At 48.0% G+C, this 14573-nt stretch overlaps 1 protein-coding gene across 1 annotated transcript in view; it reads right to left on the bottom strand.

The window, feature by feature from the left end:
* The window catches only part of CDH13 (cadherin 13), a 1108439-nt gene extending 1094354 nt beyond the window's left edge, over window positions 1-14085 (bottom strand). The window contains exon 1 of the mRNA XM_023226862.2: window positions 13918-14085. Within this exon, the coding sequence (XP_023082630.1) occupies window positions 13918-13962 (45 nt within the window). The 5' untranslated portion in view covers window positions 13963-14085. The remainder of the gene's footprint in view (window positions 1-13917) is intronic.
* Between the last annotated feature and the right edge of the window lie 488 nt (window positions 14086-14573).

The following is a 14573-nucleotide window of genomic DNA, read 5'->3' as shown; positions in this document are numbered from 1 at the left end:
AGCTAGATAGCTCATTACAGAAAAAGGATACCTACCCTCCCTGGTTTAAATCATTGGTTGCCATGTTTGTAAATTCCCAACAGTAAAATTTTAACACAAACAAAAAGTAGAGAGTTGACAAAAGTTGACCAATAACACTTTATCAGTAAGGACAAAAATGCCATCTATGTATTACTAACTTCATTTCACAAATGGTAGCACATTTCATCTCTACACCATAGAAAGGCCATTCCATCAGAACAAAGAATCCTCTTTCCCAAGAGAGGGTGGTGGACAAGCTCAGAACAACTCTGTGTATCACTCTATCCCATTTGAACATTTTTCTACAGCACTCTCACTACGCAAAACTACCATATTTATTTATTTTTCTTGTTTATTGTCTTTCTCCGCTATGAGAACACAAACTCCAAGAAGGGAAGGTAATCTTGTCTTTCTTAATCATTGCTGCCTCCCCCAGTGCTGAGAACTGTGCTTGAGATATTGTCTTCCCTCGGTAAATATTTGTTAAATGAATGAGTTAACCAAATAGGGAATGCACAGATAGGCATGGACACCAAGGGGCGGGACGGTGCACAGAGTGGTGAGGACCCTGTCAAAGGGGAGAGTGTCCGTCCGCCAGAACGGGCTTGGAGGGCAAAGGCCATGCTCTTGCTGCTCTGTGGCCAGTATGGAAAACGGAGCTGGGTACATAATAAGCACTCAACACGTGTTTGTTGAATCAATGGCAACCCTCACTAAAGCACTTAAAAGGAAAAAACACTGGTCTGGTAAGACAAAAATAAACTTCAAGTTAGATTCAATCCAATTGCCACACCGTATAGATCCATGTGTCTCTACATAGCTACAGGCTGTATATTTCTTGTTTTCTTTTTGTTTGGGGAAAACATTACAAAGAGTAACTTGCAGGAAGCACTGACTTAGGCAACAGCGTTTCTTAGCACCCCTAGCGAAGAATGCCATCCAGTTGCAGGACACAGCAGCAGGCAGAATTTACCTACATGGTTCAAGTTGCAGGTGAGCCATGCCCAGGCATCTGTGGGCCATTCTCACTGGGATGTTCTTGCTGGGGCAACCATGCGGTGCAGGTGAGTTTTTTGGCCCTGGTCAAAAGCAAGGACCCAGAGACAAAGAACACAAACGACCCTGGGCTAATCCAGTTCTGAAGGTTGCAATCAGGAGCCCAGACAGGAAGCCCAGGGCCCAGATCCACTTTGAGAGACCAGGAACTCAAATGAGAGGTCATCCCAGGCAGCTGTCTTGACTTTAAGGGAACTAGAGATCAAAATAGACAAAGGAAAGAATTTTTATACAATGAGGGGAGTGGGAAAGGAAACTTTTATATACTAGTGCAACATAGAGGAAAATAAATACGCACAGGAACAAAGATGTTTGGGTACAAACCCTGGTCCCAGTTCTTAGTGACTGTGTGGCCTTGAGCAAATGACTCCACCACTCAAACTTCTTCTCATCATATATAAAATCGGAAATAAGAGTCGCCTCTAAGGGTTGCAGGAAGGATTCCAGATAACATGGGTAACTAGTGCATAGCAGCTACAGTAAATTGTGGTTACATGGAGGGACTTTAAAAAAGTACTCATGGCACCAGTGCGCGCATTCGTGTGCACACACACACACACTGCCCTAATAGAGCCACCTGGGAACAGCTGATGAGCACATTCACTAAGAAGATGAGATCCCAATTTTTTTAGCAAAGACTTGGAATCAACCCAAATATCCATCAGTGACAGACTGGATTAAGAAAATGTGGCACATATATACCATGGAATACTATGCAGCCATAAAAAAGGACGAGTTCATGTCCTTTGTAGGGACATGGATGCAGCTGGAAACCATCATTCTCAGCAAACTATCACAAGAACAGAAAACCAAATACCGCATGTTCTCATTCACAGGTGGGAACTGAACAATGAGATCACTTGGACTCAGGAAGGGGAACATCACACACCGAGTCCTAATGTGGGGAGGAGGGAGGGAGGAGGGATAGCATTAGGAGATACATCTAATGTAAATGACAAGTTAATGGGTGCAGCACACCAACATGGCACATGTATACATATGTAACAAACCTGTACATTGTGCACATGTACCCTAGAACTTAAAGTATAATAATAAAAAAAAAAGAAGATGAGCTCCCACCAGATCAAATGATTTTATGAGGCATGAATCCCCAGGATAACAATCTGGGGGGACCTATTAATATGGGAACCAGCAAATCCTCCCTGGGGAGCAAACTTCATTTTTTTTTTTTTAATGTCCACGCATTATAAAATACACAGTCATTTCCCCCGTTAAGTTAGTCACATCCTGAAAGCCAAGGCCCCATGACTCCTTTAGACCATAAACTCCCTTGAGGAACAGGTTGAAAAGTAATACAACCAACATTTCTTCAGCATAGGATGGCATCATTAGCATACACTTATTCAGTTCTCACAAAAATCCTGCAGGGCAAGCACAGATATTCCTTTTTAGTTGTTTTAATACAGGGGAAAACAGACAAGGAGGGAAATGAAGTCACTTATCTGAGGCAACACAGTGTGTAGATGGCTGGGTAGGGATTCAAGCTCACTTCCAAAGGGCTAGGAGGTCTCCCTAATGCCCCTAAGCAGTCCAAGGCACCAGCAGCTCTGGGTCCAGGCAGCCCCAGGCTCTAATTCTGCTCCAGCACATTTCCCGGTGAGGGCCCAAGATTGCTGTGCTCACCTCTGGGTTCCCAGATTTGCAGCATTCTTCATACTTGGTAGGTATTCACATTTAAGGGAAGAAGGAAAAAAAAAGACGGCAGACAGAGGGAGGCAAGGCAGATGAAAGGAACCAAAGGAGGGCACAGCAGCCTCTCCTCCCTTCAGTCTATTTCAGCCTCTACTGTTTCCTATTGTAACAATTACCACATTTGTAATTATTTCAGCTACTTACTTGTTTTTATCTGCTGCTCCCACAAGACTGTAAGCTCCATGAGACACGGATTCGGTTCATCTTGTTTACCTCTGAATTCCCTAAATGCTCGATAAATACTTGCTAAGTGAAGACACGGGCCCCAGGTGGACTCGCCCACGCACAGACCCAGGTGCAAATCCCAGCTCACCACTTGTTATTCTGTGATCTTGGGCCAGTTCCTTAAACTCACCAGTTTCTTCATCTGTTAAAAGGGCACAGTAACTATACAGACCTCACCTTCTGAGGATAAAGTACCTAGGAGAGTGCCTGGCATACAGCACTCACTAAATATCTTTGTTGAGGAAAGCAGGAAGAAAAGAAGGAGAAGACAGCAGGAAAACAGGATAGACACGTTCAGAATCAATACTGCCACAGAACGCAATAATCTTTCTTACTGCAAAAATATGGAGAACTGCAAGGAGCACAGGTACACCCTCTGTTTCTCACACATCAAACTTCATTCAGTGGCTGAGTCAAACTCACTAAGTATTTCTACAGAGCCCAGTTAGACAGCTGTAGAATCCTGGCCAAAGGACCTGTTTCCTTGTAAGTGATAATGATTTAGATAATCTGCATGCATCTTTGCAGCAAATTAGACTTCCCTGCATTCTAACATTTTTTTACTCACTTGAACCTCCAAGTAACCTGGTCCATTTTACAGAGGAAAACAATGAAGCTGCTTGCTGAAGATCATACCACCAGTGAGGGGGTGAGCTAGAAACAGGATCCAAGTCCATGGTGTGCTGGAGCCAGTTAGTATCAGGTAGCAAGAGCCCATTGTTAAATTTTTAGGAAACCCTCAGGTTGGTAGATTCAAATTGCCCATGATGGGAGTATTTACACCAAGAAATTGGCAAGAGCTACAAATTCGTTGGTTGTATCTTGGTTTGGGTTTTGCTTTTTGGTTTGGGTATTTCTTTAGAGTGGTCCTGTTGTTAAACATTTACCAACATAACACTGCCTGGCACCCAGGTGAATATTCTCCTACTACGCCAAAAACGTAAGCCACCAAGGCTACACCCAACATGCTGAAACAGAGGCTTGTTAGCATTCACAGAGTGATTGCTGAGGGTAGGAGATCATTATTTGCTTCATGTAAGAATTATTTCTATTGCTGCTGATGGAATGTTCAAGAAACGATTAAAGGGCTTGGCAATGTTTCTCTCAAATATCTTGTGCATGAAAAGTCTCAGAGATTGGTTAATTATAGGGGCTGCACATCGGTCACTTTATTCAAGGGCATTTCCAGGCTCCCCCAGTGGCCTTCCCAGATGCAAATATGGACTGGATCTGCTGGCAATACTGTAATGCAGGTCTTAGGTGCCTCTCCCAGGAACGTTCTGCAGCCTGGATTCCACTCCCACGTAGAGAAGCCCTCAGACCGACACTGTTTACAATGTCTAACACCTGGTCTCCTTGTTTGACTCTTCCTGCCAATTGGAAGAGTCAGAACTCAACCTGGCATCCTTAACCTCTCCCTGACCCTGCCGTCTCCATACCCAGCCACCATCAAGGCCTGTCAAGTTATCCGCCTATATGTCTCTTGGATTATCTGAATAGGATTTAGTCCATTCTCACATTGCTATAAAGAACTGCCTGGGACTGGGTAATTTATAAAGACAAAAGGTTTAATTGGCTTGCAAGGCTGCATGGTGTAGAGGAAGTATTGCTGTAAAGGCCTCAGGAAACTTACAATCATGGCAGAAGCAGAAGGGGAAGGAGGCACATCATCACACAGCAAGCAGGAGAGAGAGGGGGCACAAAGGGGGAAGTGCCACACACTTTCAAACAACCAGGTCTTGTGAGAATTCACTCACTATCACGACAACAGCAAGGGGAAATGCGCCCTCATGGTCACCTAATCACCGCCCACTGGGCTTCACCTCCAACATTAGGGATTACAATTTGACATGAGATTTGGCTGGGGACATAGACCCAAACCACATCAGTCTACTTCGCTCATCTGCCCCATCTCTGTACCATCATTCCTGAATCCAGCGTCCCGTGATCTCAGCCCTGGACCAGACTTTCCTTTGCATTCTTACCCAGCTCCAACCCATTTGCTACTTGTAGCCAGAATGCAAATCTGATCACATCACTCTGCACCTTTCCCTCATTACCCTCAATGGCTGCCACTTGCTCTGAGAAAAACACCAATATCCTTGCAGTGGTTGACAAGGCCCCATTGACTCTGGCACCTCCCAGCCACCCTTCACACCGCTGCCTTGGCTGTGTGGTGTTTCCCCTGAACAGAGGCTTCACCCAGACTGTGTCTTCTTCCTGGAATGCCTTTCCCCACCCACGACCTCTGTTGTGTCCTTGTCTGGAAGCCCTGCTGCTCCTCCAGATTTGGGCTCAAGCATCAGGTTGTCAGGGAAGCCACCCAGATCCTTCATCTGCTTCTGATGTCTTTCTTGTATTCATTCATTCATTTGTTCATTCATGTTTGCTGAGTATCTACTATGTGCCAGGGACTGTTCTAAGCCCTGGGAGTATAGAAGTGAACAAATCAAGCCACAATGTGTGTCACAACGGAGCTTATAGTCTAGTGGAGGAGAAGGCAAAGAACACCTAGGCAAAACACTTAGGACGGCATGACTTTACACAGCTGGGCTTCCTTCCCTCATCGCGATTGTCTCCATCTTAAATTATTCATTAATTGCTATTGATCCTTCCTGCCAAGCTGTGAGCCCCGAGAGAGCAGAGACTCAGTCTGCCTTATTAGCAGCTGTATCCTGAACACACAAGTGGTGCTTGGAACACAGTAGGTCCTCCACAGAGATCACAGGTATTTACCGGAACCATTTGGTCTCAGGTCAATCTCCCTGAACTCAAGTTGCTTGAGTGCTTGGGGCCTGGGAGGAAAAGTCCCTAATGGCTGAATTTCTCAGGCCCCCCTTATTTGAGAAGACTCCCAGAAGCCTCTTTGGCTGTAACTTTAAGTTAGGTAAAGAGTCAGGAAACTTTTTCTCTAAGGGACTAAATAGTAAATATTTTCAGCTTCGGGGGCCAGACAGTCTCAACTCTGTTGTTACAGCACAAAGGCAGCCATAAACAATTATATAAATGAATAGGTGTGGCTTTCATCCAATAAAACTATTTATAAAACCAGGCTGCAGGCAGAAATTGGCTCACGGGCCATAATTTGCAACCCCTGAGTTAGATGATCCCAAATGCCCAACGGCTGATGGCAGCTGAGGAGGGATACTCCGATCAGTCTGAGTCAGCCTCCGTTCTGCTGGCAGTGTCCAGCAACTTTCCACAGGCCCTACATCAATCAGTCCACAGGGAGACAGCCACAGAAGCTCAAGCTTCAGGTGTCTGCAGCCAGCACCTTCTTCCTGCAGCACACAACACAGGAATGCGGTTCCCTAACACCTTGGGGGAAAGAAACATTGGCCTGAAGACCCTGTAAGGCAAGGATGGCGGATGCCACATTCCTTCCTTCCATTCGCCAGGCTTCTCCAGAGGCTGAGCTCATTTCCGGGCCCTGCCCAGGCATGTGGCAGGGCTGTTGATGGCTGAGCAGCTGCTGCCCTCCGCCCCAGCCCAGCCTGCGTTCAGCTAGGAGACACAGGGTCTTTGTGCCTCTGCAGCAGATCGGGTGACGCTCATTGGTGTCTTTGAAATGAGACATGACATGTCAAAATGTGCCTATTGCTAATGTTAATTTTCGAGAATTTGACTTCTGTTGGCAACTGGCAGAGGAAAAACAATCACTTTTTTTAACATGTGTATATGGAGTTACATTTACCCTGATCTTTGGGGTCTGTAGCTCACCTGCTGGTATGGGAGGAAGCAGACAGATTAGTCCAGTATTTACAGAGCCATAGAGCATTAATTGTAGCATTAACACTGTGTATAGAACAGTCGAGCGTGTTAACTGTTAAAACAGATATAAAACATCACACAAGCTCCAGGACGGTGCTAGGTGTGACAGTGTCCTATGCATAAGAGTACTCGGCCAGGCACAGTGGCTCACGCCTGTTTATCCCAGCACTTGGAGAGGTGAGGCGGGTGGATCACGAGATCAGGAGTTCAAGACCAGCCTGGCCAAGATGGTGAAACCCCATGTCTACTAAAACTACAAAAATTAGCTGGGCCTGGTGGCGGTCAACTGTAATCCCAGCTACTCGAAAGCCTGAGGCACAGAATTGCTTAAACCCTGGAGGTGGAGGTTGCAGCAAGCCGAGATCGTGCCACTGCATTCTGACTTGGGTGACAGAGTGAGACTCTGTCTCAAAAAAAGTACTCTAGGTGACAAAGCTGCAGATGCAACTTTATCCTGAAGTTACAAAGGTGCTGAATATTAGGACAGTGTTCCCTGAGGCCCTGGCAAGTCTAAGCACAGTAAGTTATTGTGATGTTCTGGTTACGTCTATACCGTGGGGCAGCAACACTCCACTCCTGGAATGACGATGTCCAGGTGTCACTGTTCTCCAAGGACAGCGATGCTCTTGGTACAGCACTACATAGAGCAGGGGTCCCCAACCCCCAGGCCAGTACCAGTCCATGGCCTGTTAGAAACCAGGCCACACAGCAGGAAGTGAGTGGCCCGTGAGCAAGCAAAAGCTTCATCTGTATTTACAATGTCTCCCCAGCACTCGCATTCCCGCCTGCACTCCGCCTCCTGTCAGATCAGCCGCGGCACTGGATTTTCACAGGAGTTGGAACCCTATGTGAAGAGTGCATGCAAGGGATCTAGGTCACATTCTCCTTATGAGAATCTAATGCCTGATGATCGGTTACTGTCTCCCATCACCCCCAGATGGGACCATCTAGTGGCAGAAAAACAAGCTCAGGGCTCCCAGTGATTATACATTATAGTGAGTCGTATAATTATTTCATTATATATCACAATGTAACAACATAGAAATTAAATGCATAATAAATGTAATGTGCTTGAGTCATCCCAAAGCCATCCCCTGACTTCCAGTCCATGGAAAAACTATCTTCCACAAAATCGGTCCCTGGTGCCAAAATGGCTGGGGACTGCTGACAGAGAGGGTATGAGGGCCTCTATGTGATCCCAGGGTTTCAGAGTCCTTGGCTGCTGGTGCATGATGACATTTTGTACCAACACACTGGTGTGCCAGGGCTTGGAGTGACTCAGAGCTGCAGTGTGTCACTTCTCTGCATAACTCTTACACCTGAAGCAATGATCTGGGTGCCGTGTCTCTCTGGGTGCTATGTCTCTCTGGGTGCCGTGTCTCTCTGGGTGCCGTGTCTCTCTGGGTGCCATGTCTCTCTGGGTGCCGTGTCTCTCTGGGTGCCGTGTCTTTCTGGGTGCCGTGTCTCTTTGCGTGCCGTGTCTCTCTGCGTGCCGTGTCTCTCTGGGTGCCGTGTCACTCTGGGTGCTGTGTCTCTCTGGGTGCCGTGTCTCTCTGGGCGCTATGTCACTCTGGGTGCTGTGTCTCTCTGGGTGCCGTGTCTCTCTGGGTGCCGTGTCACTCTGGTTACTGTGTCTCTCTGCGTGCCGTGTCTCTCTGGGTGCCGTGTTTCTCTGGGTGCTATGTCTCTCTGGGTGCTGTGTCTCTCTGCGTGCTGTGTCTCTCTGGGTGCTGTGTCTCTCTGGGTGCTATGTCACTCTGGGTGCTATGTCACTCTGGGTGTCCATCCAGCAGTGCTGCCGGTAATGTGCTGAGGAAGGGGCAGCCTCCTTGGTCATGCTGTTCCAAAGCACACATCAACGGAATTCAATCACAGGGAATGAGAAAAGGCCACTCCCTGCCTTTTCAAATAGACCATCACTGAGAAATTAACTGCATCAATTTGATCAAACCTCAACATTTGTGAAAGCAGAGGTTGCAAACTCAAAAAGCCCTAGAGGCAAGCAGGCAAAATTAGTGAGCACAGAAGGCTGGGTAGTAGAGAGTGGTGGGGATTGTGGCAAGTTACCGAGGCACGTCCTGCCTAAACAGGGCAGTAGTGACTCAGCCCTGTCAAGTATGGCCATGTGGAAGTGTGGATCTAGGACTGTCTGACCTGACTTTTCCAGAAATGTTAGAAACCTGGATTTCTTTTTTATTAATGTACAGTTTTCAAAACATTGGCGCCAAACAAAGTGCATCCACCACCAAATTTAGTCTGTGGCTGCTACTTGGCAACCTCTGCCCAGAAGCCAGAGTTGCAGGGTTGCGATAGATGAGTTTCATTACCATCAAGCAGATGTCTTGAGGTTCAACCTGCTAAGCCAGAGGGTGACCCATTTACCTCCACAGACCCTGGCTCAGTCAGCACTTCAAGTTAGAAATGTCCTTTCTTCTCCTCTCCTGCCTTCCCCTAAGCTGCCTCTCTCAGCAGAGAAAGATGACTTTCCACCCTAACTCTAGAATAAGGCCACTGCTGAGTGCCTACTGCAGAAGCAAGAGATCCTACAGCCCAACCATTGTCTGTGCAGCCTGTTCATACCTGGGGAGCCAGGCCTGGGATCCCAGGTGGCTGCAGAAGAAGCAGGCTGTGGGGAATTATATTGGCAACATCCTTCAGGAGTGTCAGATTCTCACAGGTGCATGGGCACCTGGTCGACAGCTAAATAGAAACAGTGCCGAAACCACTGGTCACTTGGTTTGATTCTGTCCAGCTGATTATCGTAATTGGTTGACAGGCAGATATTTCCCTCTCCTTTTCAATGGGTGTTCGAAAGTGAGTGGACCAAGCTCAGGAGGCATGCTTCTGGGTGGTTATGTAAGGGGGAAGGCTATCTCCTTCCACAGGCAGAACTGTTCCTGCCTTTTGGCTGCCTGAAGAATAAAATCAAGTCCAACCAAAGTCAAATGCCAGGAAATTTCAGAACTTCCTCACATTCCATATTGCATTGTCTACAAAGGTCTTTGAAATTCTCCCTGCTCCAATACTCAGAGGGGATACAGAGTTGAAGAATGAATTAGAACAGAACCAACTACAATAGGGGAAAAGAAAGAAAGCAAGAAGAAAACTAGTGAGAAAACAAGAAAGCAAAAGCAAGCAAGCAAGCAAGCAAGAGAGAGAGAAAGCAAGAAAGCAAGAAGAAAGCTAGCAAGAAAGCGAAAGAAAGCAAGCAAGCAAGCAAGCGAGAGACACAGAAAGAAAGACAGTGAAAAATGTCAGGATTTCTCATTTGGGGATGCTTGTGGCAAATAATGTGTAATAAGGAGAATAGTTTTGTTTTGATGGAGTTGCTACATTGAAGTTCTTTAAAATGAGCTGTAGATTCAGAATTTTGTAATGCTGTGGATGGAGCCCTCTTCTGGAGAAATTTTTCAACAGGTATTACAAGATCAAAATGCACAGAGATGTACACACTCAGATGCGCACATAGAAACACTGTTGGCTACTTACAGGATATGACTGTCACTCAGGTGTAAATTAAATCCATAGTTTGTCCTTTTCCTTACCTTCCACTAAACATAAATTAACTAGACTCCCCGAGCAATTGTATTTTTGGAAGGAAACAAGGATGTTTTCAAGAACCTAGCTATACTTTAATCTGAACATTGAACTTCAGATTGAGGCTCAATTTACACATCCAAGTGCTGATACTTTTAGATAATGCAGTTATCGGGTATGTTGGTTTGTTGGGCAATTTCACTGTAACACATAGAGGATACTTCTGGAAGGAAATAGATTTTACTTAATGGAAAACCCAAGGGCTAAAGATAGAAAAGGGGAGAAGGGAGGGAGGAGAGTAGGAGCGATCAGCTAAGATGACTGTTGGGGCTTTTAGTATAGACTGTGGAATTACACAAATTCCAGATTACATACTCAGCTTTGCAGTTTATTAAACCTGTTTTGGGACTTGCTAAAAAAAAAAATATTCTGACAGGTGAACTCTATCACTGACTCCTTTTACTACATATTCCGTTCCTCTAGTGCTCTGGAAATCTTCCAGGCTGTCATGTATCAACCCTAGGGCGGCAGGCGACAGCACTCTCTTCAACCCTGTGTCTTTTTCCTCATCCAAAAGTTTCTGCAAATAAGCACTGCTCTTAAAACATAACACACAAATTTGCAGGAGCACTACGAGACACTGATTCTCATTGAAAATCCTGAAAATCAAGATTCTGACCCCAAGAGAGAACTCCTCACTTTATAGCGAAATCTCAGAATTCCATGGAACATTTTTAGTCACTCCCAAGTGACTGTCCTCCAAGCCTGAACCACTCCCTAAATTCCTAATTCTTGGGGGATTACTCATTCATTGTTAGAACCCTTGGTTAGTTGTAAGTGCTACCCAAATAGGGACGGGAATCACATTTACCACGGAATTTTTTGCTCATTTCTTTCTTGATTTGTTTCATACTCATTACTTATCATAGGCAAATGCCAGAGGCCACTTCTGGGACAGACTTCCCCAAAACACCCCAGGGGATAGGAGAGGTGAGTGTTCAACGGTGCCAGCTTCCAGTCATTGATGCTTAGAATTCCTCACCTCCTACCAAAATGCCTAAAACAACAAGCAAGCCAATAAGCTTACAGAGACTGATGGCTTCCAAAGCTGGACCCAATGCTTTACAACTGTGGTGGAAAAAAACATACAGGCTTGCCTGAACACCACCAGGGCCGAGTGACTAATTTGCTTTATTACATTGTTTTTCCCTTCTGTTTTCTCTCTGCCTCAGGAAAGTTTTGTTTTTACTTGTCGACTCAAAGGCTTCAAGACTTTCCCCACTTTTTTCTATGGCACACAGAGCTCTGCAGTGGAACTTCTTGCCGGTTAACTGGATTGCATCAAAATGATTTTTCTGTGAGGTACTATTGCTACCGGGATATCCATTACTATCCTAATGTAGACATTTGCTCTGATATGCATAACAATTGAAAATAGAAATAAGCCTCTCAGGGCAATCATTTCAATTCACAGCAAAATCTCTGCTTCCTTTGTCTAAATAAATAGAGTGAGCCTTCAGAACCCACCTGTGCCAGCCTGGCCCTGGGTGAGGAGACGCACCAGTTCATTTGCAAAAAGAACCATGCAGAGAGCCCTTAGTGCATAAAAATCGATCTTGGGGCCCTGTCATGTGGTCTGTCTTGCTCTAAAGGAGGCATAACTTTGGGCAAGCCCTGGAATCTGAACTGAGGTTGAAACCTGCCAAGAAAAAAAGAGTACTGTGAAGTCCTGGACAACGCAATGGTAAGTGCTCTCAGACACCCACAGCTCCCAGAGTGGCATGCATTGCAGAGGACATCCTGTTGAATGCAATCCTATCCACTCAGCAGTCCTAGGAAGGCAGCAGATTATTTTACAATGGAGAACTTGGAAGCTCAAAGAGGTTAAACAACTTGCCCAGGGTGGTACCACTAGCAGACGGCAGGAGGGATCTGTCTCAATCCTTTCTGTCTGAAGCATGCTCCAAACCGCCTTGCTAAACTGGGGTATGTGTACACACATACAGCCTTAGGGATCTTTAGGGTACAGGACATCTGGAAACCTGGTTCACAGCCAGGCTTGGGATCCATGGCAAGACTCAAGATTGTAGAGACCCCAAGATAATCAACCAGCAAAGCCTGGTAGAAAAGGAGCTATAACTGGGCAGCCCTCAATGGGGACTGTATATCCAAGAAAGAAACAAGTCAGGAGCATGGGAGCAGGCTCAGCAGCCAGGCACTTAAATCTCCCCTGGTACTATCGCCCATCACTGCATTTCTGAGACGTTAGCCCATTTCCAAAGTCTAACCCCAACATTGCTCTAGCAGTGTCTCCCGTTAGAAGGCTGCTCCTGTCTCCCCATCCCAGACAGTCCCTACCTGGGATCCCCAACTCCCTTCCCCTCCCTCTCACCCGCAAACTCACACCTGAGGCTCTACCCCAGCCAGGAACTCAACACTTATTCCTAGCACCCTGAGGCACTCCCTGTCTCTTTCCCTCCTCTCTGCCCGGCCCTGCCCTGCCCTGGCTCCTATCCACCCACTTGAAGGCTGCCAGCTCACTCCAAGTCCCAAAGCCTGCCAGAGAGGGGATAGGGGACTGGAACGGGTGCTCTCCGAAACCACAGGCCCCCGAGCAGCGCTGGGCGTGCCCCCCACAGCCGCCAGCACCCCAGGCCTGGCCTCGGAGCGCTGCTTTCCTGCACTCAAACTTCCTGAAATCTCTGAGATGCAGAGGTGATTGCAGGTGGACCGCGTCTCCCTCGCCCCCTCTCCTGGTTGGCGGGCCCTTCCCTCGCGCCGCAGCGCTCGGAGGGTTAACAGGCAGCTGCAGCCCGGGTGGGCAAGGCTTGAACTTTTCTCTACGCTCCGCTCCCGCCCAGGGAAGGCAGCAGAGGCGGCAGCCCGGGATCAGGCCGGAGCTCCAGCTGGCTGGACAATAGGGGTGCGGGGGGCTGGGGCCTGCGCCCTGGCAGGGGACGCGCTCCGGCCCTTTCGGGCCCGGGGACTGGGAGCAAAAGGACCCCGATGCGGGTGCGGCCGGCGCCGGCGCCTTTGAGCGACAGCGGCAGCTGGGCTGCGGCTCTCTGCTGCCCCGAGGCGCCTTCCAGCGCGCAGCCGGGCTGTGCCAGGGGGCCCGGCCGCCCCGGGAAGTCAGTGGTGCCTGCTTGGCCTCTCCAGCCCCGCAGCCCGCAATCCGGACTCGAGCAGCGCTTCCGCCGCTGGGCGTTGAGCTGGGTTGGAAACCGCGGCTCGTTGGAGTCGCCTCCAACTGAGTCCTTCTCCGATGCACGGAGCCTCCGGAGGAGGGAACCAAAGTTAACCCACTTGATGTGGGCGAGAATGTCGCCCCTGCTAGCAAAAAAGGACCGGGAGCTCTCTCCTCCTCCCGTGAACAAACCTATACACACACACACAAGCCAGAGTGGGAGCCTGTGTGTGAGGGGGCGCCTAGGATCTCTGGGCTCGGAATGACCTCCCTGCCGAGCCCCGATCTGTCTTCGCCGCCGCGACCGGAGGCCCCGACCCCCCGAAAGCCCCCTCACCCTGCCCGTGCCGGGCGATCTGAATGCAGAAACGGGGCGCGGAGCGCGCCCGGCAGCCCCTCTTCCCTACCTGGGACAGGAGAACGCACAGAACGAGCGGAGTTCTCGGCTGCATTTTGTCCGACTAGAAGCGCCCGGCGGCGTTTTCATTCATGCACGCGGCTGCACTGAGCATATTTTCCGTGGGAGCCAGGCTTTGAGGAGAGGCTCTGCCTCGCCAGCCAGCCAACTTCCCAAATAGATCAGCAGCAGCATCACGAAAGCATTGGGTAGAGGCTGATGACCAGGACCAATGGCTTTACAAGACGGATTCCTTCATAACGCTCCCTCGTTTTGCATGGCAGATAAGGGGTGAGCACCTCGCGAGGAGCGAGCCCCGCGGAGGTGGCAGCCCATTTGCTTCTTTGGACTGTTGGGGCTCAGCCTCACAAATCAAGCTGATCAATGCCAGAATCAAGCTGGTCAATGCCAGCTGATTCCACTTTTCCAGAGAATGGAATTGCACGGGGGACTGGCGGCCACTTCCAGCCTAGTGCAAAAAGATTCTCTTTATTAAAATGTTAATAAGATCTACTCTATTTCCAATAAATCAAATAAAATGACCCCAGCAGTACCAGCCCTTTCTATGCCTGGCAAGCCTTGGCAGTGGATTTTTTTTTTTCTTTTTTCCTTTTTTCCCCCCATTGTGGCCCAAGTCATGATGGTGTTTGGTGTTTTCCTGCCATC

The sequence above is a fragment of the Piliocolobus tephrosceles genome, chromosome 17, assembly GCF_002776525.5.
Source record: "Piliocolobus tephrosceles isolate RC106 chromosome 17, ASM277652v3, whole genome shotgun sequence".
Taxonomy (NCBI): Eukaryota; Metazoa; Chordata; class Mammalia; order Primates; family Cercopithecidae; genus Piliocolobus; species Piliocolobus tephrosceles.
Note: the sequence above shows the minus strand (reverse complement) of the source record. Positions and strands in the feature narration are given on the sequence as shown.